This window comes from Lagenorhynchus albirostris, chromosome 14 (genome assembly GCF_949774975.1).
Source record: "Lagenorhynchus albirostris chromosome 14, mLagAlb1.1, whole genome shotgun sequence".
Taxonomy (NCBI): domain Eukaryota; kingdom Metazoa; phylum Chordata; class Mammalia; order Artiodactyla; family Delphinidae; genus Lagenorhynchus; species Lagenorhynchus albirostris.
Window position 1 is genome coordinate 38,077,332 of NC_083108.1, and position 25,501 is coordinate 38,102,832.

A 25,501-nucleotide genomic window follows, 5' to 3' on the forward strand; every position below is an offset into this window, starting at 1 on the left:
GGTGGAGCCGCACTGCGCATGCCCCGCAGTCATGGCCGACGGGGGCGGTGGTTCCCGGCGGCGCGCTACGAGCGGCGGTAATTAGTAATTGTCCTCCTCCCGGGAGGCTACGGCGCGTTGGGCGCTGCTTCCCGGTGTCTGCGCGGCGGTACCCCGACCGAGGGGCAGCCGGGCCGATGAGACCGCCGCTTCTCCGTGCCGTGTAGAGGTTTTTAGGGAGAGAAGCACGGGCCGGTTCCGAGCCCTCCGGACCGCCGGCGGGAACTGAAGCGGCGCGCGGGACCGGGCCGTGGGACGGCGAGGCCGCGGAGAGGTGAGTCCCGCAGGTCCGGGAGAGGCGGGCGGAGAGGGGTACCCCGCGGGCCGGCAAGGCCACACTTCCATTTGGACTTCCCATCCCACAGATGGGCTTCAGGGTCCAACGCGGTAAGGAAACGGTTTGTCCTGTTGATCTCATTTTCGAAAAAGGTACTGTCGTGTTTAAAAATAGCCCTTAGAAACAGTTTTGTGCCCTCTTTCCCGTTTTCTACACTCACCCGTTTCTCCAGGCCCTTTTCTTCTGCTTTCTTTTCTCCAACACCCGCGGACTTGCGGGGACCGGGACCGCCCTAATCATCGTTCGTGGAGCAAGGCACGGAGCTGCCCTTGAGCCGTTCGTCTGTGTTGTCCCGACGTATCTCGCTCCTCTCCTCTCTTCTGCGAATTATTTCTTAATGGTTCTCTTCTGCCTATTAAAACTTCAGGCCCCAAGGATTGTTCTTTCAGGAGTCTAGCCCCGTGGTAGTGCGTACTTCCATTTTCCACAGTACGATAAGCAGCAGTTGTGCAATACTGCTGACAGCGTTTGGAGCATTTCCACATACATCCATTCATGTGATTTTCTCAGTCACCCTATAAAATGGGTATTACCAGTGGGTCCAAGGAAGAACAGCTGAAAGTGGTAGAGCTAGGTTGCCTCTCTCGCCCTTGCTGTCTCACTCCAGAGTCCGACATCTAAGTCTTTCACTGGAGGCAGATGAATTTAGTCATGATCACTACCCATCATTGGTGCTGGACATCTGCTGGCTGGGTCCTGAGATATTAGCCTATACGCTTATCTGGATTATACCTCCCTCTCCTTAACTGAATTCAGTGCTTAACTGGATTCCTAACTCCTCTTTGGAGCATAGGCCTTTGGTTCCAAGCACTATTGTATGAATAAGTAATAGTCTGACAAAATTTTCACTGGTTTATAGCAATATAAGAGCAACATAGTTTTTTATGAAGTTTAATTTACTTAAAAACTGCAGTCATTCAAAAGAATGTGATACCTTTATATGTACTGACATGGAAAGATGTCATTTGTTGAAGGGGAAGAAAAAAGATCCCATTTGTGTGGTTAGGGCACACATCTGCCTGAGTATGCATGAGGGAGTCACAAGAAAGTGGCAGAATTGGGTGCCCTTGAAGAGTGGGATTTCAGGAGAGAAGCCTCAAAGTGATTTGCATATAGTTTAAGAAAAAAATTTTAAATGCGACTTACTCTGAGATTGCCATTTCTGCTTTTTTTGATATTGAAAGATTGTTCTATGAAATGATGATGGTGGTGGTGGAGGTAGTTAGTCGGGTTTTCTTTTGTTTTAAATCGTTGTTCGAAGCAATAAGAAGTTGCCAGTGTGGCTGTGGTCACCTGGACCCCTCCGGTCTCTGAATTACTGTTGCATTTACAGTGCTAAGTACAGAGTCTTAGCACTCAGCTGCTTTCCAGTTGTTTCCCATGCTTTAGCAATGCAGGGGTAGAGCCTAGGACTCCAGTTCTTTTTTTCTTTTGTTTTACTACACTGATCACACTAGACGATGCTCTGTAAAAATTGGTTATTTGATTAGACATCGGTTTTCAGCATAGGATTTCTTAATTCAAATTGTTTTGGAAGTGAAGGCAAGGATTTTTTTTTTCTGTCTTCTTTAGGAAGGTGCAATGGCGAGGAATTTATCAGTGATCTTGATCCTGACCTTCGTTCTGTCAGTCACACATCCCCTTCATGAAGTAGGACCAGCCACTGCTTTCCCTCAGACCACTGAGAAAATTATTCCGAATTGGGAATCTGGCGTTAATGTTGACTTGGCAGTTACCACACGGCAGCATCATCTGCAGCAGCTTTTCCATCGCTATGGAGAAAATAATTCCTTGTCAATTGAAGGGTTCAGAAAATTGCTTCAGAATATAGGCATAGATAAGATTAAGAGAATCCATATACACCATGACCATGAGCATCACTCTGACCATGAGCATCACTCTCACCATAATCATGCTGCTTCCAGTAAAAATCGAAAAGCTCTTTGCCCAGACCATGACTCTGATAGTTCAAGTAAAGAGCCTAGAAACAGCCAGGGGAAAGGACCTCATCGATCAGAACATGCCAGTGGTAGAAAGAATGTTTTAATCAAGGATGGTGCTGGTGCTAGTGAAGTGACCTCAACTGTGTATAATGCTGTCTCTGAAGGAACTCACTTTCTAGAGACCATAGAAACTCCAAAACATGGAAAACTTCTCCCCAAAGGTGTGAGCAGTTCCACTCTACCCAGTGTCACAGAAAAGAGCTGGGCGACCTGGCTGGCTAGTAGGAAAACAAATGAATCTGTGAGTGAGCCCAGAAATGGCTTTATGTATTCCAGAAGCACAAATGAAAATACTCAGGAGGTAAGATGAGTGCTGTTCATTATTTTAATCAATATGCCTGCTTGTCTGTCCTGTCATTGCCATTCTATCTCAGTTGTAAGGAGTTTAAAATAAAAATAAAATGGTGAGTTCATTGAAAGGGGAATTTCTACTCTCTCAGCAAGGCACTTAGCTCAAAGTGTCCCTACTATGTTGTAAACATCCCTGATACAAAACTTGGGGCGGGGGGTAGTTCTTTGGTAAGAATAGTGCTGCCTGCTGAAACCACTTTCTAATATAGAGTTTAAAGTAAGTAAGTGTAGAAAAAAGATATCAAAATTATTTTTGGAGAAAATCTTTAAAGGAGAATCCCATTAATTAAAACACAGAAACCGGAAGGTCAAAAGAGCAGGAGTTAGAATCCCTGTTTTAGGAAAAGGTGTGGTTGGAAGGGCTGAAGAGTGCGGGAAGAGCAGCTTCGCCTCCTTGGCAGAGGGATCACAGTAACCTGTGGAGTGACTGGCAAAGCAGCGATATGCTGGACACGTGAGAAGTCTGGGCAGTGACCTTCTGAGTTCATGTGTTTTTTCCTAGACTAGACTTCCAGACTGTACACAATTTGCTTTGGCTGAGAGATGTCAACAACAAGGAGTTAGTTGGTATACATTAATAGGCAAAACTTAAGTACTTCATTCAAACCGTCACATGATTTACTAATTCTGGGATAATCCTACTAATGGTCATTCCCATAGCGACACTAGTGATAAAGTTTGTTCTGAACAGTATTGGCCAAGATTTGTGGGGGTTTAAAGTAACTTTATAGAAGATGAGAAACAGGTGCTACCACCAGTTTTTTTGGTGAGACGGGAGAGCTTACATACCCCAGAGATTCTCTTCAAACTAAGCTTGTCATCTAATTAAACGTTTGAAACAATAGCCTGCTGGTACAGGTTTATTTTATTAACCAGCCTTGTCGTCCGCAAGAGTAATCGACATAATTTAATATTCTCTCGTTGTGGAGCATTACTTTGCCAAGTATGCAGACAGAACTGAGCTAAGTTTCGCAATTACAGTTGTTGCTAGAAGAGTGACATGTCTTGGGCTTGTTTAGACCAGGTAGGGTAGCGTTAGTACTAAAACAACATATTTCTCAATTGCTAGTGAACCTGTCTTGAAATTAAAGCTCATTTCCTTAATAGATTTATACAGTGAGTTAACAGGCTTGTGAATGTCCATTTATCCTCAAGTTTTCCACTTGAGGCTTTCTCCCAAGGTGACTAGTGATGTGACTGCTTCTCCCAAGAAGAAATAGGTAGAAGAGATGGGAAATCACCACTGTGACGTAATATCTCCAGGTAGCTTGAGGCAAGTTCCAAAGTACTTAAAACTAAAGTTGATTTTGATTTACCTTAACTTAAATAAAAAAGTAGGTACCTTCAGTAGGAAAAGGGTGTTGTGTCATCAAACAGCCTTTATGGATTCTCTAATGGGAGTACCTTTTGGTGATTTCACTGTTTCCTTTTCTTCAGTGTTTCAATGCATCAAAGCTGCTTACATCTCATGGCATGGGCATCCAGGTTCCACTGAATGCCACCGAGTTCAACTATCTCTGCCCAGCCATCATCAATCAGATTGATACTAGATCATGTCTGATTCATACAACGAGTGAAAAGAAAGCTGAAATCCCTCCAAAGACGTATTCTTTACAAATAGGTAAAATTGCCTTTTTTGTGTAAAAATCATTTCCAATAGATACATTTATGTTGTACTTTTCCTTATATTTACATCAACCTATTCATTTTTCAGCGTAATTCCAAATATATCATCTTAGTTGTTCTCTGCCTTGAATGTGAAGAAAGCAAGTGTGTTAGCCTTACCCTCAAAACAAACAAAAACGAGAAAATAAAATTTAGATCGTAACTTGTCTGAGGTCCTCCCACAGGATATGTCAGGGTCATTCAAAATTTGGGATCTTTATATGTTGTCATACTGTTTGGCGGATGGTCAGAGTTAATCTCTGCTGTTAAGGAGCCTAATTCTTGTACATTCTTATTAATAGATGAAATCAGGATACGCTCTGCTATAGTGTAAGTTGCATTGCTCAGAAACTATAATGAAGAATTAATTGCTTTGTTCACTGAAGAAATTACTGAATTCCCAGTTTCCTTTTCTTACTCCTTTCTTCTCTGCTTCTTTCCTTCCTTCCTTCCCTAACTTTTTCCTCTTCTCTCTCATAATTTAGCTGTTATGGGAGTCTGAAAGCTCAGTTCCCAAGTGAGCTAGAGTTCATCCTTGGTAACCGTGTTTTCCCCTCCCTTCACCCCTAGCTGAAGAATTTTCCACTAGGTTTATGCCCTTTACCTGGAGGGTTCAGTCACATTGTTCATTTGATCAAATTTCTTGGTTATTACTCTGTTACCACAGTCCTATTCCACTGAGTTTGTATTTCTTTAGCTCCCCTGCTTTTAATTTGTCTTAAGCCGCTCCACAGTCTCTCTTTTAAAGGTTATCAATTGTATTCTTTTTCCTTTCTCTGTTTTGTTTGACAGCCTGGGTTGGTGGCTTTATAGCCATTTCTGTCATCAGTTTCCTGTCTTTGCTGGGTGTTATCTTAGTGCCGCTCATGAATCGGGTGTTTTTCAAGTTTCTTCTGAGTTTCCTTGTGGCATTGGCTGTTGGGACACTGAGTGGTGATGCTTTTTTACACCTTCTTCCACATGTAAGTACAGTAATTTATCCCATTAGTGTATTTTACTATTCAACATTAAATATATGTGTGTGTTTGTCTATGTGTGTGTGTGTGTGTGTGTGTGTGTGTGTGTGTGTGTGTTGTGTGTGTACTTTTGGTTTGTGCTTTGTATTGATATGTATAAAAGGCTGGAAATTTGGTTTCTAGGAGCACGTGGGTGGGGTGTACCCTGTGACCCCCCGTCTCACCTCTGTTAGTGTGTGCCACACCTGGTTCCCTCACACGCAGTGGCAGAATTTCCTGTTGCACTCAGCTGCAGGCCACTGGGGCAGTGCACCTGGATCTCGGGTACCTGCCAGGGCCCATTACCCAGACTGGGCTTCTTGTAAGCACACTGACGACTATGGTAGGGGCTTTTCAGCTGGGAGTATAAGCAGTAGACACTATATGCCTATTAAGTTTTGCAGTTCCCTCTTATTTGTGGCCATGGGAAAACATTGGAAATACCCACTACCTTATGTTATGAGGGTCATTGGGGAATGTGTCTGTCTTTACATTGAACAGATCCACTCTGTTAAGTGCCATCGTACATTATATACCTTAAGCTGTAGATCGCTGCTGCTTGTTGGTCATTTTATTTTTAATATCCTAAACTTCCCCTCATTCCGAAGTATCACATTAATTGCCTAATTCTGAATAATTTCAAATTTGATGTTAATTATCTTAGCCAATTTTTCTGACGTGTGAAACTACTCAATTTATAAAATCCATATTATTTTGCCTTTAGTCTCATGCAAGTCATCACCATAGTCACAGCCATGAAGAACCAGCAATGGAAATAAAGAGAGGACCGCTTTTCAGCCATCTCTCTTCTCAAAACATAGAAGAAAGTACCTATTTTGATTCCACGTGGAAAGGTCTGACAGCTCTGGGAGGCTTGTATTTCATGTTTCTTGTTGAACATGTCCTCACATTGATCAAGCAATTTAAAGATAAGAAGAAAAAGGTAAAAGTATTCTGAATACTTACTAGGCATTGGACATTTATTTAGAACAGTACTTGAACTAAACTGGGCTTGTCCAGGGTGTATGATCTTCATTTGTGAGGGGGTTCAGTACCTTTTTGTTCCCAGAAGCATTCATGGAGAGCAGTTCTGTATCTTTATAACCCTGGAGATCTCTATCTTCAGTACTCCTTCAAAGTCACAAGACCGTAAGAAAGGCAAGGGTAAATATCTATACAAATCACCAAACAAGGCACACACAGGGCCTTGAAGATGAGAAGCATTGTGATTATGGCATTGATGGTGCCAGTGGTTTCACGGGTACATACTTATCCGGAAACTCGAGTTGTATACGTTAAATATGTACAGCTTTTTATATGTCAATTATACCTCAATAAAGTGGCTTAAGAAAAAAGTATCATGGATTAACTTTTAAATTACTCATGGAGTAGCTGAATATTATGTTTTGTTTGAAAGACTATGTGACTTTCACATACTTGCCCTTTGCAAATTGCCACCAGAAGATAGTGTGAAGCTGAACAGTAGGCTATTTCTGGTAAAAATGTCTTTGGAGTTGCCTATGATTATCTGCCTCTTCCTATCTGATATGACTGGGCAAATGAGTCAAAAGACTGTCCTCATGGGGACTCTTAAAAATGACATGTACACATCTTGGATGTTTGTGTACTCATATGCTGGTCATTTGATGTTGACCAAACTTTTCTTTGAGTTGGAGTTCTGTATGATCATTTTTTTCTCTATAGCCATGCTGCTTCATCTAAATTTCCAATTTTGGTTTCTCTAAAATTGAGCAAGAGGTTACATACTTGTAAAGTTATTTTAAGTGTAGAATCTAGATTTTTGGAAATATAAAAAATTTTATACAGTGATTGCCTTATGTAATTTTTTTTGAACTTTATTTATTTTTCTTGTGCAGCACGTTCTCATTAGTTATCTGTTTTATACGTATTAGTGTATATATGTCAATCCCAATCTCCCAATTCATCCCACCCCCCCGCACCCCCTCTTTCCCCCCTTGCTGTCCATATGTTTGTTCTCTACATCTGTGTCTCTATTTCTGCCTTGTTAACCGGTTCATCTGTACCATTTTTCTAGATTCCACATATATGCATTAATATATGAAATTTGTTTTTCTCTTTCTGACTTTCTTCACTCTGTATGACAGTCTCTAGGTCCATCCACACCTATACAAGTGACCCAGTTTCGTTCCTTTTTATGGCTGAGTAATATTCCATTGTATATATGTACCACATCTTCTTTATCCATTCGTCTGTCAATGGGCATTTAGGTTGCTTCCATGACCTGGCTATTGTGAAATGCTGCAGTGAACATTGGGGTGCATGTGTCTTTTTGAATTATGGTTTTCTCTGGATATATGCCCAGGAGTAGGATTGCTGGGTCATATGGTAATTCTATCTTTAGTGCCTTATATAATTTAATAGCATTTTTTTTTTAACAACTTGCCTTTGAATCTTTCAGAAGCCTTCAACTTAAGTTTTCATGGAAGTAACTATTCTCACCATCATTTCATAGTTTGAGTAATATGTAATTAAATTGTGCAATTGCAATAACAGGTATAGCTGGCATGAAGAGGCTTGAAAACCAACATAGTTGATTCTTGCTGAGCATAGAGCTCACGTTGGGAATCAAGTGCATGTGTGAAGAGAAGAGTGGCCTCCTCCATCCTGTGAATATTTGCCCATATGGATTCTACATTCGCTAAAATCTCAAATTGCAAATTTTGAACCTTTACTGAACCTCAATTTACAGGAAAGAAGTGAAATAACAATAACTTAATCGTTCTTAATCCAGGAAGTCATCTTCTATATTCCTGTTGTCCCTGTTGCTTCACGTGGATGGGTTTGAGACTATATCCATACTTCTTTGCATTCTCTGGGATTATTCTCACCTTAAAAAAAAAAAAAAAAAGATCATTTTTTAGGGTGTTTTTTGGGGAGGGGTTGTTTGTGTTTATTTGTGTTACTGTGTTTCTATTTCAAATGCCATAATTTAGCATTCTAATTTCAATTTACTTTTCAAGTTTTACCTAAAGATTGCTTTATATTCATCTGGCACTCTAACATGGGACTCCAAGAGGTAGGCTCTCTGTTGTCTAGTACAGAACAGTATTTTTTAGACTCTTAAATTAATAATCATTTGTGAATTGTGAAATAAATCTTGTGTCACGACCAATGTTTTTAAATGCAACCGTGATATTACAGTATATTCCATATATTACTGTGTTTATTACATACATTACTGTGAACTGTAGTCAAAGAAGTTTGATGATCTCTGTTCTAAAATAGTTTCTACTAGAATGTAAGATCTTAAGAGCCAGGACCTCTCTGTCTTCTTTACTGCTGTATCTCCAGTGCCTAGAATAGTGTCTGGCACATAATAGATGATTGGTAAATATTTGTTACATGTATAAAAAACATTAAATGGCAAGTAAGCATAATTTCTAGACAAAGACTTCACACAGGAGTTTTGCAAACATTACATGTTCTCTTCCTTTTTATTTTTTTAGACTTTTTATTTATTATTTTTTTTTATATTTTTATTTTATTTATTTTTTTATACAGCAGGTTCTTATTAGTCATCAGTTTTATATACATCAGTGTATACATGTCAATCCCAATCGTCCAATTCAGCACACCACCATCCCCACGCCCCCGCGACTTTTCCCCCTTGGTGTCCATACGTTTGTTCTCTACATCTGTGTCTCAAATTCTGTCCTGCAAACTGGTTCATCTGTACCATTTTTCTAGGTTCCACATACATGCGTTAATATACGATATTTGTTTTTCTCTTTCTGACTTACTTCACTCTGTATGACAGTCTCTAGATCCATCCACGTCTCTACAAATGACTCAATTTCATTCCTTTTTATGGCTGAGTAATATTCCATTGTATATATGTACCACAACTTCTTTATCCATTCGTCTGTCGATGGGCATTGATGTTGCTTCCATGACCTGGCTATTGTAAATACTGCTGCAATGAACATTGGGGTGCATGTGTCTTTTTGAATTATGGTTTTCTCTGGGTATATGCCCAGTAGTGGGATTACTAGATCATATGGTAATTCTATTTTTAGTTTTTAAGGAACCTGCATACTGTTCTCCATAGTGGCTGTATCAATTTACATTCCCACCAACAGTGCAAGAGGGTTCCCTTTTCTCCATACCCTCTCCAGCATTTGTTGCTTGTAGATTTTATGGTGATACCCATTCTAACTGGTGTGAGGTGATACCTCATTGTAGTTTTGATTTGCATTTCTCTAATAATTAGTGATGTTGATCAGCTTTTCATGTGCTTCTTGGCCATGTGTATGTCTTCTTTGGAGAAAGAAGACATACTGCATGAGCTGTCTATATATTTTGGAGATTAATCCTTTGTCCATTGATTCATTTGCAAATATTTTCTCCCATTCTGAGGGTTGTCTTTTTGTCTTGTTTATGGTTTCCTTTGCTGTGCAAAAGCTTTGAAGTTTCATTAGGTCCCATTCGTTTATTTTTGTTTTTATTTCCATTTCTCTAGGAGGTGGATAAAAAAAGATCTTGCTGTGATTAATGTCAAAGGCTGTTCCTCCTATGTTTTCGTCTAAGAGTTTTATAGTGTCCAGTCTTACATTTAGGTCTCAAATCCATTTTGGGTTTATTTTTGTGTACGGTGTTAGGAAGTGTTCTAATTTCATTCTTTTACATGTAGCTGTCCAGTTTTCCCAGCACCATTTATTGTAGAGACTGTCTTTTCTCCATTGTATATCCTTGCCTCCTTTGTCATAGATTAGTTGAGCATCAGTGTGTGGGTTTATCTCTGGGCTTTCTGTCTTGTTCCATTGATCTATGTTTCTGTTTTTATGCCAGTACCATATTGTCTTGCTTACTGTAGTTCTGTAGTATAGTCTGAACTCAGGGAGTCTGATTCCTCCAGCTCCGTTTTTTTCCCTCAAGACTACTTTGGCTATTTGGGGTCTTTTGTGTATCCATACAAATTTTAAGATTATTTGTTCTAGTTCCGTAAAAAATGCCACTGGTAATTTGATAGGGATTGCTTTGAATCCATAGATAGCTTTGGGTAGTATAGTCATTTTCACAATATTGATTCTTGCAATCTAAGAACATGGTACATCTCTCCATCTGTTGGTATCATCTTTAATTTCCTTCATCAGTGTCTTATAATTTTCTGCATGCAGGTCTTTTGTCTCCCTAGGTAGGTGTATTCCTAGGTATTTTATTCTTTTTGTTGCAATGGTAAATGGGAGTGTTTCCTTAATTTCACTTTCAGATTTTTCATCATTAGTATATAGGAATGCAAGAGATTTCTGCGCATTAATTTTGTATCCTGCAACTTTTCCAAATTCATTGATTAGCTCTAGTAGTTTCCTGGTGGCATCTTTAGGATTCTCTATGTATAGTATCATGTCATCTGCAAACAGTGACAGTTTTACTTCTTCTTTTCCAATTTGGATTCCTTTCATTTCTTTTTCTTTTCTGATTGCCATGGCTACGACTTCCAAAACTATGTTGAATAATAGTGGTGAGAGTGGACATCCTTGTCTTGTTCCTGATCTTAGAGGAAATGCTTTCAGTTTTTCACCATTGAGAATGATGTTTGCTGTGTGTTTGTCATATATGGCCTTTATTATGTTGAGGTAAGTTCCCTCTATTCCCACTATCTGAAGAGTTTTTAACATAAATGGGTGTTGAATTTTGTCAAAATTTGCTTTTTCTGCATCTATTGAAATGATCATATGGTTTTTATTCTTCATTTTGTTAATATGGTATATCACATTGATTGATTTGAGTATACTGAAGAATCCTTGCATCCCTGGGATAAATCCCACTTGATCATGGTGTATGATCCTTTTAATGTGTTGTTGGATTCTGTTTGCTTGTATTTTGTTGGGATATTTGCATCTATATTCATCAGTGATATTGGTCTGTAATTTTCTTTTTTTGTAGTATGTTTGTCTGGTTTTGGTGTCAGGGTGATGGTGGCCTCATAGAATGAGTTTAGGAGTGTTCCTTCCTCCACAATTTTTTGGAGGAGTTTGAGAAGAATGGGTGTTAGCTCTTCTCTAAACGTGTGATAGAATTCACCTGTGAAGCCATCTGGTCCTGGACTTTCGTTTGTTGGAAGATTTTTAATCGCAGTTTCAATTTCATTACTTGTGATTGGTCTGTTCATGTTTTCTATTTCTTCCTGGTTCAGTCTTGGAAGGTTATACCTTTGTAGGAATTTGTCCATTTCTTCCAGGTTGTCCATTTTATTGGCATAGAGTTGCTTTTAGTAGTCTCTTAGGATGCTTTGTATTTCTGTGGTGTCTGTTTTAACTTCTCCTTTTTCATTTCTAATTTTGTTGATTTGAGTCCTCTCCCTCTGTTTCTTCATGAGTCTGGCTAATGGTTTATCAATTTTGTTTATCTTCTCAAAGAACCAGCTTTTAGTTTTATTGATCTTTGCTATTGTTTTCTTTGTTTCTATTTCATTTATTTCTGCTCTGATCTTTATGAATTCTTTCCTTCTGCTAACTTTGGGTTTTGCTTGTTCTTCTTTCTCTAGTTCCTTTAGGTGTAAGGTTAGATTGTTTATTTGAGATTTTTCTTGTTTCTTGAGGTAGGGTTGTATAGCTATAAACTTGCCTCTTAGAACTGCTTTTACTGCATCCCATAGGTTTTGGATCATCGTGTTTTCATTGTCATTTGTCTCTAGGTATTTTTTGATTTCCTCTTTGATTTTTTCAGTAATCTCTTGGTTATTTAGTAACGTATTGTTTAGCCTCCATGTGTTTGTGTTTTTTATGTTTTTTTCCCTGTAGTTCATTTCTAATCTCATAGTGTTGTGGTCAGAAAAGATGCTTGATATGATTTCAGTTTTCTTAAGTTTACTGAGGCTTGATTTGTGACCCAAGATGTGATCTATCCTGGAGAATGTTCCATGCACACTTGAGAAGAAAGTGTAATCTGCTGTTTTGGATGGAATGTCCTATAAATATCAATTAAATCTATCTGGTCTCTTGTGTCATTTAAAGCTTCTGTTTCCTTATTTATTTTCATTTTGGATGCTCTGTCCATTGGTGTAAGTGAGGTGTTAAAGTCCCCCACTATTATTGTGTTACTGTCGATTTCCTCTTTTATAGCTGTTAGTATTTGCCTTATGTATTGAGGTGTGCCTATGTTGGGTGCATATGTATTTATAATTGTTATATCTTCTTCTTGGATTGATCCCTTGATCATTATGTAGTGTCCTTCCTTGTCTCTTGTAACATTATTTTAAAGTCTATTTTATCTGATATGAGTATTGCTACTCCAGCTTTCTTTTGATTTCCATTTGCATGGAATATCTTTTTCCATCCCCTCCCTTTCAGTCTGTATGTGTCCCTAGGTCTGAAGTGGGTCTCTTGTAGACAGCATATATATATGGGTCTTGTTTTTGTATCCATTCAGCAAGCCTGTGTCTTTTGGTTGGAGCATTTAATCCATTCACATTTAAGGTAATTATCGATATGTATGTTCCTATGACGATTTCCTTAATTGTTTTGGGTTTGTTTTTGTCGGTCCTTTTCTTCTCTTGTGTTTCCCACTTAGAGAAGTTCCTTTAGCGTTTGTTGTAGAGCTGGTTTGGTGGTGTTGAATTCTTTTAGCTTTTGCTTGTCTGTAAAGCTTTTGATTTCTCCATCGAATCTGAATGAGATCCTTGCTGGGTAGAATAATCTTGGTTGTAGGTTCTTCCCTTTCATCACTTTAAGTATATCATGCCACTCCCTTCTGGCTTGTAGACTTTCTGCTGAGAAATCAGCTGTTAACCTTATGGGAGTTCCCTTATATGTTATTTGTCGTTTTTCCCTTGCTGCTTTCAATAATTTTTCTTTGTCTTTAATTTTTGCCAATTTGATTACTATGTGTCTCGGTATGTTTCTCCTTGGGTTTATCCTGTATGGGACTCGTTTCGCTTCCTGGACTTGGGTGGCTATTTCCTTTCTCCTGTTAGGGAAGTTTTCAACTATAATCTCTGTAAATATTTTCTCTGGTCCTTTCTCTCTCTCTTCTCCTTCTGGGACCCCTATAATGCGAATGTTGTTGCGTTTAATGTTGTCCCAGAGGTCTCTTAGGCTGTTTTTATTTCTTTTCATTCTTTTTTCTTTATTCTGTTCTGCAGCAGTGAATTCCACCATTCTGTCTTCCAGGTCACTTATCCTTTCTTCTGCCTCAGTTATTCTGCTATTGATTCCTTCTAGTGTAGTTTTCATTTCAGTTATTGTATTGTTCATCTCTGTTTGTTTGTTCTTTAATTCTTCTAGGTCTTTGTTAAACATTTCTTGTGTCTTCTCGATCTTTTCCTCCATTCCTTTTCCAAGGTCCTGGATCATCTTCACTATCATTATTCTGAATTCTTTTTCTGGAAGGTTGCCTATGTCCACTTCATTTAGTTGGTTTTCTGTGGTTTTATCTTGTTCCTTCATCTGGTACATAGCCCTTTGCCTTTTCTTCTTGTCTATCTTTCTCTGAATGTGGTTTTCATTCCACAGGCTGCAGGATTGTAGTTCTTCTTGCTTCTGCTGTCTGCCCTCTGGTGGATGAGGCTATCTAAGAGGCTTGTGGAAGTTTCCTGATGGGAGGGACTGGTGGTGGGTAGAGCTGAGTGTTGCTTGGGTGGGCAGAGCTCAGTGAAACTTTAATCTGCTTGTCTGCTGATGGGTGGGGCTTGGTTCCCTCCCTGTTGGTTGTTTGGCCTGAGGCAACCCAACACTGGAGCCTACCTGGGCTCTTTGGTGGGACTAATGACAGACTCTGGGAGGGTTCACGCCAAGGAGTACTTCCCAGAACTTCTACTGCCAGTATCCTTGTCGCCACGGTGAGCCACAGCCACTGCCAGCCTCTGCAGGAGATCCTCCAACACTAGCAGGTAGGTGTGGTTCAGTCTTCCCTGGGGTCACTGCTCCTTCCCCTGGGTCCGGATGCACACACTACTTTGTGTGTGCCCACCAAGAGTGGAGTCTTTGTTTCCCCCAGTCCTTTCGAAGTCCTGCAGTCAAATCCCACTAGCCTTCAAAGTCTGATTCTCTAGGAATTCCTCCTCCCGTTGCCGTACCCCCAGGTTGGGAAGCCTGACGGGCTCAGAACCTTCACTCCAGTTGGTGGACCTCTGTGGTATAAGTGTTCTCAGTCTGTGAGTCACCCACCCAGCAGTTATGGGATTTGATTTTACTGTGATTGGGCCCCTCCTACCATCTCATTGTGGCTTCTCCTTTGTCTTTGGTTGTGGGGTATCTTTTTTGGTGAGTTCCAGTGTCTTCCTGTCAGTGATTGTCCAGCAGCTAGTTGTTATTCTGGTGTTTTCACAGGAGGGAGTGAGAGCACGTCCTTCTACTCCTCTATCTTGGTTCCTCCCCTATTCCTTTTTAAAAAATATTTAGTTTCTCTTTTTTCAAGGGCATCCAGATCTTAGTGTTATTTACATAACAGCTTTTAATCTCATTTGGTTCTCTCAAAAAGAAGAAAACTATTCGTTATATGGCAAGTATTCAGAGCTCTTCAGACCCATAACAGAAAATGTTACCTACGATTTCCCTTAAGACATCCATCCTGCACCCCTGGAAAATTCTATATGTCATAGTTTTAGGTTACCTTCCATATATGTCGATCTGAAATCTCTACGTTCAGATTAGGGTTAAATCACATACTTGGTGTAGTTAGATGGTTATAATAGTTCCATGTCAAACTTTCTTTCTACTGGATTCTCAGGTTTCTTGCTCATGCTGGAAACCAGAGAATCATCTCTGTCTCCCTCATCCTTATGTCCAACCTAGTTTTATTAGATGTATCCAGAAATGTAATTTTTCATTTCTCTCCATCTTCCTTACTATCATCCTGGTCCATGCCAGACTTACATGGGTGATAGCAGTTGCCTCCTAACTGGCCTGTCTACATTATTCTGTTGTCCTAATGCAGAGGAGAGCAGGCAGAGGGATTTGTTTAAATGTTTGTTATATGCTCTCATATATATATGTTCTCATAGCACTGTGTATTTTTCCTTGTAAAACTTATCAAAAATTTCAATCAAAGAATTGTATAATCATTACCTGTGTAAAGCCTCCCTCCCTGTGGGTGATAAGCTTCCTTGAGAACAAGGACTATGTGTATCTTGTTTTACGACATATTGATATATTGCCGCCATTCAGCGCAGGGAACATTACAGGCTCTTAATACTTAGGGAATGAAAGAATTGCTTAAAAAGTCTATGTACCACAGATAATCATTGGCAAACAAATAAAGTATCAACTAAAGTAATTTAAAACATCATGAATTCACTTATTTTCACAAATATTTAAGTACTTTCTCTGTGTTTGAGGCATTTTGCTAGAGGTAGGTATAAAGATTTGTCTGTGCTTGCCTTTAAAAACTCTTATAACCTAAGAAGGTACAGATATTTTATATACTGTTAGAGCTAGAATGAAATCTTAGGTATGGTGATGATTAAGTCATATTCAAAAGATACTGCAAATAAGAAATCTATTATTTTTGTGACAGTTTTCATTATCTTGAATATTCTATGTAAGTAGTAATAAACAGGCACCGTTGTTCAAACAGTGATCTTTATTCTTGGGCTCTGAGATATGGACAATATCTCAAGTATGGTATTCAGTTGGTTAAAAAACCTAGTGATAAATTCAAGGCTAACTAATAGAGATTTGTTTAAAAAGACGAAAGCTTGTTAATGGTGTTTTACTACACGAAGAGTATTTTAGTTTTATAACAAGTACATATCGATATCACAGTATAGTTTTAATTTATAAAAAGTATGGAAAGTATGGGGTTTCAGTGCCCAAAAGAAGCACTGGAGGAAACTAAGCAATTGGTTAGCAGATCACTAAATTCCTGGAGAACATGCCTCTAGCTGGTTCTAAATCAATGGCCTGAGGCAGAGCTCAGCTTTAATGTGTATATGAGTCACCTGGAGATCTAGTTAAACTCCCCATTCTAATCCATTAGGTCTGGGGTGTAGCCTGAGACTGTGCATTTATAACAAGCTCCTAGGGGATGCAGTGCTGTTTGCATAAGACCAAATTTAGACTGTGTGACCTAGGGGGACATTCAGAAAGATGAGTATGTAATTTTTCTTTCATACTACTGAAGCATTAATTCTTTACCTTTCTGAAGAGTTTATGCCTAAAACAAACTACTAGGTGCTGTGCAAGTTAAGTACAAGCCCTGCCCTTAGATGGGGTTTATTCCATTAGAAGTCTGTTACTCTGCTGTCTTTTCCGATGAAATCTTTTGCTTAACTGTTTACCTAAAGATGTATGCATAAGCAAACTGCCTATTTTAAAGTATTGCTTTTCCTTGCTATTGTAGAATCAGAAAAAACCTGAAAATGATGATGATGTGGAGATTAAGAAGCAGTTGTCCCAGTATGAATCTCAACTGTCAACAAATGAGGAGAAAGTAGACGCAGATGATCGTAAGTCCTTATAAATCTGAGAGCTGGAGGGAATTCAGTGCTCTGTGATTTGCAGGCAACCTGGACTGTCTGGAAGAGGGGGAACCATATTCCAGCCCCACCCGCACCCCCTTTTTTTTTTTGGCTGCGCCACGTGGCTTATGGGATCTTAGTTCCCCGGCTAGGGATCGAACCTAGGCCCTAGCAGTGAAAGCACGGAGCCCTAACCACTGGACCGCCAGGGAATTCCTCCACCCCTCCCCCCACTCTTTTTTTTTAAACTCATACTTTCTTTTAATTGCCAGTGAGTTGGTTATTTCTATATATACTTACATCTCTTTTTTCTCTAATTTTTTATTTTGAGGTAAATTCAGACTTAGAGAAAAGTTCCAAGAATAGTACAAAGAATTCCTGTACCCCTTTCTTATATTCCCCATTTATTTTACCTACATTTATCATTCTTTGTCTCTTTCTCTCTGTAGACATACATACACATTTTTTTCCTAAACCATTTGAGAATAAGTTACAAACATGATGCTTCTTTACCTCAAAATACTTAAGTTTATGTTTCCTAAGAAAAAGGACATTCATTCCCTTGTAATCACAGTTCAGTGATCAAAATCAGGAAATTAAAGCTGATACAATGCCATTTTCTAGTCTATAGACCTTTTTCGTGTTTTTCCAATTGTCTTAATAATTTCTTTATACTCCCCTAACCCCTAAAAGGAAAAGAAATGATCCAGAGTACAATTCAGGATCAAATGTTGCATCTAATTTCCCCTCATTTGGGGTTTGTCTAATGTTTTCACATTAGGTTGATCAGTTTGGGCAGGAATACCACAAAGTGGTATTGCATCCTTTTCAGTGACATGGTGTGCCACCCGACATGATGCTCTCTGTCACACACAGGTGGTGTTAATTTTGATCACTTGGCTAACGTTGTGTCTACCATGTTTCTCCACTGTAAAGTTACTGTTTCCTGTAACTTGTTAGCTTGGCATTTCTTGCTGGACAGACTCAGTTAAAATTAAAATTTTAAACAAAACGCCTTACGACGACCTTCGAGGTCATGCCCTGCCCTCCACTCTCCCCGATGGTTGGCCCTGTCCAGCCTCACTGGCCTCCTTTTCATCCTTTGAGCACACCAGGTCTGTCTCAGGGCCTGGCACTCACTGTTTCTTCAGTTCGGAGTACTCTTCTCCCGGGTCTTCATATAAATTCCCCCTATCATTCCAATCTCAACTCAGACATCTCGTCCTCAGAGGTCTTCCCTGATCACCTGAATACAAAGGTCTCCCAGTCATTCTCCTTCATGTTACCCTGTTCTATTTTCTTCCCATGCCTTCCAATGCCTTCGATTACCTTATTCATACATGTATTTCTTTGTTAAGTGGCTATCTACCCACAAGACAATAAGCTTCTCGAAGGCAGAGACTTTGTGCTGACGCACTTTGTCCCAGTATCTGGGCAGGTGCCTGGCCCAGAGCAGATACTCAATATATAGTTGCTGACTAAGGAGGAAGAAGAACTTTATTGTTGCTTCCAAGTTATTTGTAAGATTTCCTGTCCACCCTTTATTTTCCAGCATGTTGCTTTTCTCTAAAGAGCAAGTGAATACTCTCATTCGTCTTCTTGTATCTATTCTGTCTTCAACCTCTGTAATGGGCTCCAGTGAAATTTATAATGATGAGAGGAAACAGCTATTCTAGAATTGGGCCATAGTATCGGGAATGCTCCCAAGAAAGTTGATACCAGTGTATAAAAAAGAAAAAACAAAAACTTATTGTTGCAATTTATTTTACACAGATAGATAACAAATGTTTCTTGGTGATGATGGTATTTCAGATTCTTGTTTTTCCTTTTTTTTTTTTGACCATGCCACGCGGCTTGCAGGGATCTTAGTTCGCTGACCAGGTATTGAACCCAGGCCCTTGGCAGTGAAAGCACCAAGTTCTAACCACTGGACTGCCAGGGAATTCCCCTCTTCTGTTTTTCCTTGAATTTTGAAAGAGAGGAACTCAGATGACAGAATTATGCATGTTTTTTATTTCCAATTTTCAGTATTTTTCTGGAATATTTTTCTTAAATATTTTAAATACCAAAAATGAAATATTTTTATAAAGTAAGTATGTGCTTCTTTTATAATATATGGAAAAAAATCATCTTTAAAAACATAAGGAGGCAGAAGAAATTAAGGGAGGATCTGGGGGTAGTTACTGAAGGTTAACATTTAAAATTCATTCTTAGTACGTGAGATCATTTAACTACTGATGTTTTTCATCAACAATACTCTATAATGTCTAGTTCTGCCAGGTCTGCGTGAGAGAGTTGCCATGCTTTAAGATCTTTTGTTGACTTTGTCAGTGGAGATGTTTGAAATGTGTCCATGCACATTAACAAAGCCATTTGACTTTGTCCCAATGTCCTTTATGTTTATACCTAGGACCTGAAGGCTATTTGCGAGCTGACTCACAAGAGCCCTCCCACTTTGATTCTCAACAGCCAGCAATCTTGGAAGAAGAGGAGGTCATGATAGCTCATGCTCATCCACAGGAAGTTTACAATGAATACGTACCCAGAGGGTGCAAGAATAAATGCCATTCGCATTTCCATGATACACTTGGCCAGTCAGATGACCTTGTTCACCACCATCATGACTACCATCATATTCTCCATCACCACCACCACCAAAACCACCACCCACACAGTCACAGTCAGCGCTACTCTCGGGAGGAGCTGAAGGATGCCGGCATTGCCACACTGGCGTGGATGGTGATCATGGGGGACGGCCTGCACAATTTCAGCGATGGCCTAGCAATTGGTATATATCTACGTATCTGTCCCTTGTTGGTTGACTCTGAAAATGTCACATGAAAGTACCAGTCTTATTTTAACAAGGAATAGGTTGGTTTGATAAGGCTATTGACTTCTAAGATTATCAAACTGTTATTTCATTTTTGGCTGCTTTGACAATGAAGTACTTGATAAATGTTAGTTTAAGTGCTGCAAACTGTGCTTGGCCTTTATCTAAATTGTGACTACCAAAAGTTGTTTTAATTTGCAGGCTCAGGCTCTAAGGTGTTTGGAGCACATGTGAGGATTTTTTTTCCCCCCAATACATTTGAGTTCCCTTATCTGCAATATAAACAGTATTTATTAAAGTGAAATACTTCCATCATCTTTTCTTTTATGCTAAAGGAATCTTCATATATCTGATAAGTTTAATTACTAATCTCTACCCAAAGAAGAATTATAGTTTTTTTGCTATTAAATTGTTTGCTACAATTGAGCGGTAATAGAAATACTTAAAAATTGTAGTAACTTAGTGCTGGGAGGAACCATGGAAATAAGTACAGATTAGGTAGCCAAGGCCTGGCAAGGTGAACCACTTGCCAAGGAGGCAGTGCTGTTTTGTAGCCCAGCCTGGCTCCCTGGGAGCTTGGTGCTCTTCCTTCTCTGCACTGTGCACAGCATAAGGGACAACGGAGGATGTGCGAACACTCAGACATGGTAGTCTAATTATATAGTGAATTCCTCTGAGGCCAGGAAACGTATTTGTACTCTTGACTGCTGAGGGTTTTTTCCTAAACCTTTTAAATCAGTTTGTTTCATATTTTTAAGTAAGTGTTCTATGTGGTAGCAATTTACTTCTCAGGTTTGTATAAGATCATTTAATCACTCTAAGGCATAGTGGAACCTTACCTTCTCAATTGTATCTGCTTGTGCTCCTTTGGGAAATTTAAATCTAATTGAATGTAATCTGACATTACTTATGGAGAAGGTACAGAGTGCAGTTGAGAAAGTTCTGTTTATTCACAACCAGAATATATTTTATTTCTTTTGTATTTCATCGTGTATGCTGTTAAGATTTTAAAAATACACACCCACAAAATAATGCAGTGATTTTTACACAGGTGCTGCTTTTACTGAAGGTTTATCGAGTGGTTTAAGTACTTCTGTTGCTGTGTTTTGTCATGAGTTGCCTCATGAATTAGGTAAGAGAACCCTACAAATGGTATTTTCCAGGTGGGTAAAGTGTCTTAGTGTCCCTGGCTTTTGCTAATGATAGCTTCCGGCAAGCTTCCTCATTTATGCCTTCTCCTAAGTCTACTAACCTAGCCAGCTTTCTTTCTTACTGAGGACAAGTTTGTTTCCAGCCAGAATTCTAACCCTGCGATTACAATTACACAATTGCCTGTGTGGGGTTGCCAGAGAGATACCTGAGTCCCCTCTCTTTTCCTCTTCCCCTACCAGATATCTTCCTATACCAGCATACTGGTGACATCAGTGATCGTTTTCTTCATATGCACAATATGAATAAGACCACAGGAATCTAAAGAATCATCTTCCATTAACAGACAGAAGTTGACAAAGAGTATTTCAGTCACTAGAGCTAAAGAAATGAGAAGTTGATGAATAGTGTTTTGAATTCTTTTTCTCTGTCACTGGGACTTAAAACCTTCCCAGAGTTGTCCTGGTTCCCAGTTCGTGTCCTTGTTTTTCTTCATATAGATGCATATTCGCACACACCTGTAACACCGTTTTCACTTTTGTTCCTTGGCATGTGTTCTGCCATTTAGAAGGCCTCCCGTCTTCATGCTCCATGCTTGTAATCCTCAACATCTGGTCTGTGTTGTGCATTCTATTTTTATTTTTGTTTATTTATTTATTTTTGGCCACACCACGTGGCTTGTGGGATCTTAGTTCCCCGACCAGGGTTTGAACCTGGGCCCCCTGCAGTGGAAACGCAGAGTCCTAACCACTGGACTGCCAGGGAATTCCCTATGTTCCACATTCTAGATCCTTCATGCGCCATGAAGCCTCTCTCAGCTATTCTCATCTTAATTTCTTTTTTTCTCCTTTTATAACCAGAACATTAGACTCTTTAGCTCTTAATTATATATTTCCTTAATCATTTGCTGATCATTTCATTTGTGTTCTCTACTCCCTCTTCCTCCTTGTAGCCAGTTAAAAGCTTCTTGAAGACAGTGCAAGAGCACAATAGTTGATACTTATTGACATTTGTAGTATTGACATTCATTGACAAAGTGGAAACCTTAAGAAATACTTTGGATAAAAGATATCTTAGTTTATAAAGCTGTTAGGGTGTCTACACTGATTAACACTGTTAACCCTGAGTAATTCTTTTTTTTTTTTTAAGTTAATTAATTGATTTTTCTGTCTGCCTTGGGTCTTTGTTGCTGTGCTCAGGCTTTCTCTAGTTGCAGCGAGCAGGGGCTACTCTTCGTTGTGGTGCGCGGTCTTCTCATTGTGGTGGCTTCTCTTGTTGTGGAGCACGGGCTCTAGGCACGCGGGCTTCAGTAGTTGCGGCACGCAGGCTCAGTAGTTGTGCTATGTGGGCTCAGTAGTTGCGGCTTCCAGGCTCTGGAGCACAGGCTCAGTAGTTGTGGCACATGGGCTTAGCTGCTCTGCATCATGTGGGATCTTCCTGGACCAGGGGTCGAATCCGTGTCCCTGCGTTGGCAGGCGGATTCTCAACCACTGCACCACCAGGGGATCCCTGGAGAATTTCTTAAATCTGGAAAGTTTTTTGCATATGTGTCTTAAAAATGATTTTTTAATTACCTTATCTCCTTTTTTTGTTTTCTGTTAAAGGTGACTTTGCTGTTTTACTAAAGGCTGGCATGACTGTTAAGCAGGCTGTTCTTTATAATGCTCTGTCAGCCATGCTGGCATATCTTGGAATGGCAACAGGAATTTTCATTGGTCATTATGCTGAAAATGTTTCTATGTGGATATTTGCACTTACTGCGGGCTTGTTCATGTATGTTGCTCTGGTTGATATGGTAAGTTTTTAAGAAGTCAGTAGAGAAAATGTTCAATGAAACCATTTTTAAAAGGGTTTAGATTAAATATCGTTGCAGTGAGAAGTGATTCTATGCTCGACAAAGTAGCATATAAACTATAAGTCCTTGATGGTTTTATCTTTTTGGATTGTTGCTCACAAGCACATCTTTGTCCTGCCTAATGTGTATAAGGATACACAAAAGTATCTACCCCCTTCTGATGTGTCTTTTTGAGAGGAGAGTTTCAGTAATTAGGCATTGAACTGTCTATAGACATGTAGGAAACCTAGCACAAGCCACATACTGTTGGCGAACTGTGTGTACTTCAGAATGCTTAAAGGTTTCTTATTAATGGACGAAGGAGTCATCTTTTTGTCACCAAAGTCCACCTAACAATCTCAGCCAATCTTATTGCTAAAATTATATTTTATATGATGTAAGGCTTCCATATCTCTGAATTTCAAGCGAGCCACATGTTATATACAGATACAGACAGTAAGCAGGGTAATCAGTGTAGCTCTCCATTTTACAGTGGAGCAAACTGGACCAATATAAATTTTGACTTGCTGAGCAGACCATGAATAATCATTGTTAATTAAGCTGTTAGAAAATGCTGTGTGACATTATTAGCTAGAGTCAGTGTATATATGTGGTCATGTTTTAGAGAATTGACTCACAATATATCCAGCTACATATAAAGCCGTCTTGCAGATTCTTCTAAAAACTAATCTGTGGTTCTGGAAACTTAAAGGTTGCTCTTTTTTTTTTAAGGTGCCTGAGATGCTGCACAATGATGCTAGTGACCATGGATGTAGCCGCTGGGGATACTTCTTTTTACAGAATGCTGGGATACTTTTGGGATTTGGAATTATGTTGCTTATTTCCATATTTGAACATAAAATTGTGTTTCGTATAAATTTCTAATTAGGGTATAAATGCTAGAGTAGCTTAAAGCTATAGTTTGCTGTCTATAGTTTGAGTAGGTCATAGGGAGATGAGTTAGTGTGTTGTGATGTGTAGCATTTACGGTTAGTGGATTTTGTGATTTTTGTATTGAATATTGCCATTTGTTATGCTTATAAGGTCAGTTACGGTGGTAACATAAAGGTACGTTTAATATTTAAGTTATTCTATTTGGGGAATGTAAGCTATATGTGCAATTTACCAATATTACTGGTTTATGGTATAAACAAGAGGTTTGGCATGACATGTTCTGTATATTTCAGAAAAAAAATGTCTTTAATGCTTTTTCTAGGACTAATTTAATATAGTAATTCCCATGCTGGATTTTAGGCCTCTGAAGAACTGCTGGTGTTTAGGAGTAAGAATACACGTGAAGCCTAAGATACCAATAAAGCTTAAACTGAATTTAAGCTAAGAAATAAGGGAAAAAAGAGAAGAAACTGTATAAATTGAGAAGGCATAGGTTTCATATTAAAAAATCACAAAACTGGTTTAAAAATAGAAGGGAAAAATTTAGATTTAAATGAAAAAAAGCAATATTGAGTATAGAGTACATTGATAAACATTTTTGTCAGAGTATTAATGTTCCCATAAAATCTCAGCACTTTTTACTAATTTAGTTGTACATTTAACTTTGTATAATAGAGACATCTAAATGTATTTAATAAACTCAAGCAAAATATATCACTTGACCAAGAAATTGGAATTTTAAAATATTTGTGTGGATGTACACCAGATGAGTATGAGCAAGTTTATGTATTGTCAAAAGACTTGGATATCCCAGGTTAACTTACATGTCACCCAAGTTACATTACCGGATGTTCTGGTTATCTGGTTTACCACATGTCAGCATATTAGAATTTCGATATATATTAGGACATTAAAACCGTACTGGTTATAATTTGACTTCTTGGATTCAGAAAGTACTTTGGTATCTTTCAGTGCTTCAATGTTGTTGTTATGAGCAATTGTCATTTTTATATATAGTACTTTAGATGTACTAGGGTTGTATGGCATTCTCTAGATGTTGCTTTTCTACAAAATAAATTCCCTGTGTCAGCTTGATATCAGATAACAGATTTTTTCTTTTTTTTTACCATCTTAACCATTTTTAAGCATACAGCTCAATAATTTTATGTATATTCACATTGTTATGCAGTTGATTTCCAAAACTTTTTCACCTTGCAAAACTGAAACTATACCCACTAAACAACTCTTCGTTTCCTTCTCCCCACAACCCCTGGTGACCACCATTCTACTTTCTATTTCTATGAATTTGAGATATCTGATTTTCTTAAGTATAATCCAGATTATATATACTTATCAACACATTTATATTATTGTATTGGGTGGGCTTATTCAATTTTTAAATTGTTTATCACAAAGGACACTTCAGAAAATATTGGTCCACAGTTTATTACAAGCTGTCCCTAACTTAAAAAAACAAAAAACAAACCCCAGAGCCTAAGCTTGAAAAGACGCACTAATGCCCTACATTCTAAAGAGAATCAAGAACAACTGGACAAGACCATATAGCCCACCTACTGAAAGACAATTGGACCAGCATTTCTATTCCCCAAACCAAGTGAAAGAGGAATGAATAATGAGAATTACTTGGATTGGGGGGTGCCTGAAAAGATGAGATGAGGCATCTCCTTCTCGGGCTGAATGATTACTCTGCTTCAGAAACCCACAGATCTACCCTAATGCCACTGCTGGATCAGTGCAAGATGAAGTTCTAGAATCATTGGAAATGTTCCTCCAGGAGTTTTGGAAACACAGACTTGTACCTACTTCTTTCACACACATTCTCAAGGTGGAAGGTGTGCTGGACCAGCCCACAAAACAGGATGATAGCAGCCTTAGTTCCCACTCCAGTTTGAACTCACTAGTGAGTATGTAGAAGATTTAAGTAGTTGGTTCCCATGGCTCCC

The 25,501-nt window shown here is 39.0% G+C and overlaps 1 protein-coding gene across 3 annotated transcripts; it reads left to right on the forward strand.

The window, feature by feature from the left end:
* Positions 1–8: 8 nt before the first annotated feature.
* Positions 9–24,642, forward strand: SLC39A6 (solute carrier family 39 member 6). Of its 3 annotated transcripts, XM_060170200.1 has the most exons (10): positions 9–313; positions 1,949–2,680; positions 4,168–4,351; positions 5,188–5,357; positions 6,115–6,333; positions 16,713–16,818; positions 19,241–19,618; positions 20,712–20,792; positions 22,414–22,604; positions 23,376–24,642. In XM_060170200.1, exons 2-10 carry the CDS (start codon positions 1,958–1,960, stop codon positions 23,526–23,528), a joined length of 2,205 nt encoding a protein of 734 aa, XP_060026183.1. In that variant the 5' UTR covers positions 9–313; positions 1,949–1,957; the 3' UTR covers positions 23,529–24,642. The 3 variants fall into 3 exon arrangements, with proteins under 3 accessions (XP_060026183.1, XP_060026184.1, XP_060026185.1); XM_060170201.1 differs by lacking the exon at positions 1,949–2,680 and having other exon boundaries at positions 13–313; XM_060170202.1 differs by lacking the exons at positions 9–313; positions 1,949–2,680 and adding an exon at positions 3,662–4,003.
* Positions 24,643–25,501: the final 859 nt, after the last annotated feature.

Coding starts and splice junctions, on each gene's coding strand:
- SLC39A6 (XM_060170200.1), top strand. CDS start 1,958: ATGGCGAGGAATTTATCAGTGATCTTGATCCTGACCTTCGTTCTGTCA. Junction 5,358..6,114: donor TTTTACACCTTCTTCCACAT/GTAAGTACAGTA, acceptor TTTTGCCTTTAG/TCTCATGCAAGTCATCACCA. Junction 19,619..20,711: donor CAGCGATGGCCTAGCAATTG/GTATATATCTAC, acceptor ATTTTTACACAG/GTGCTGCTTTTACTGAAGGT.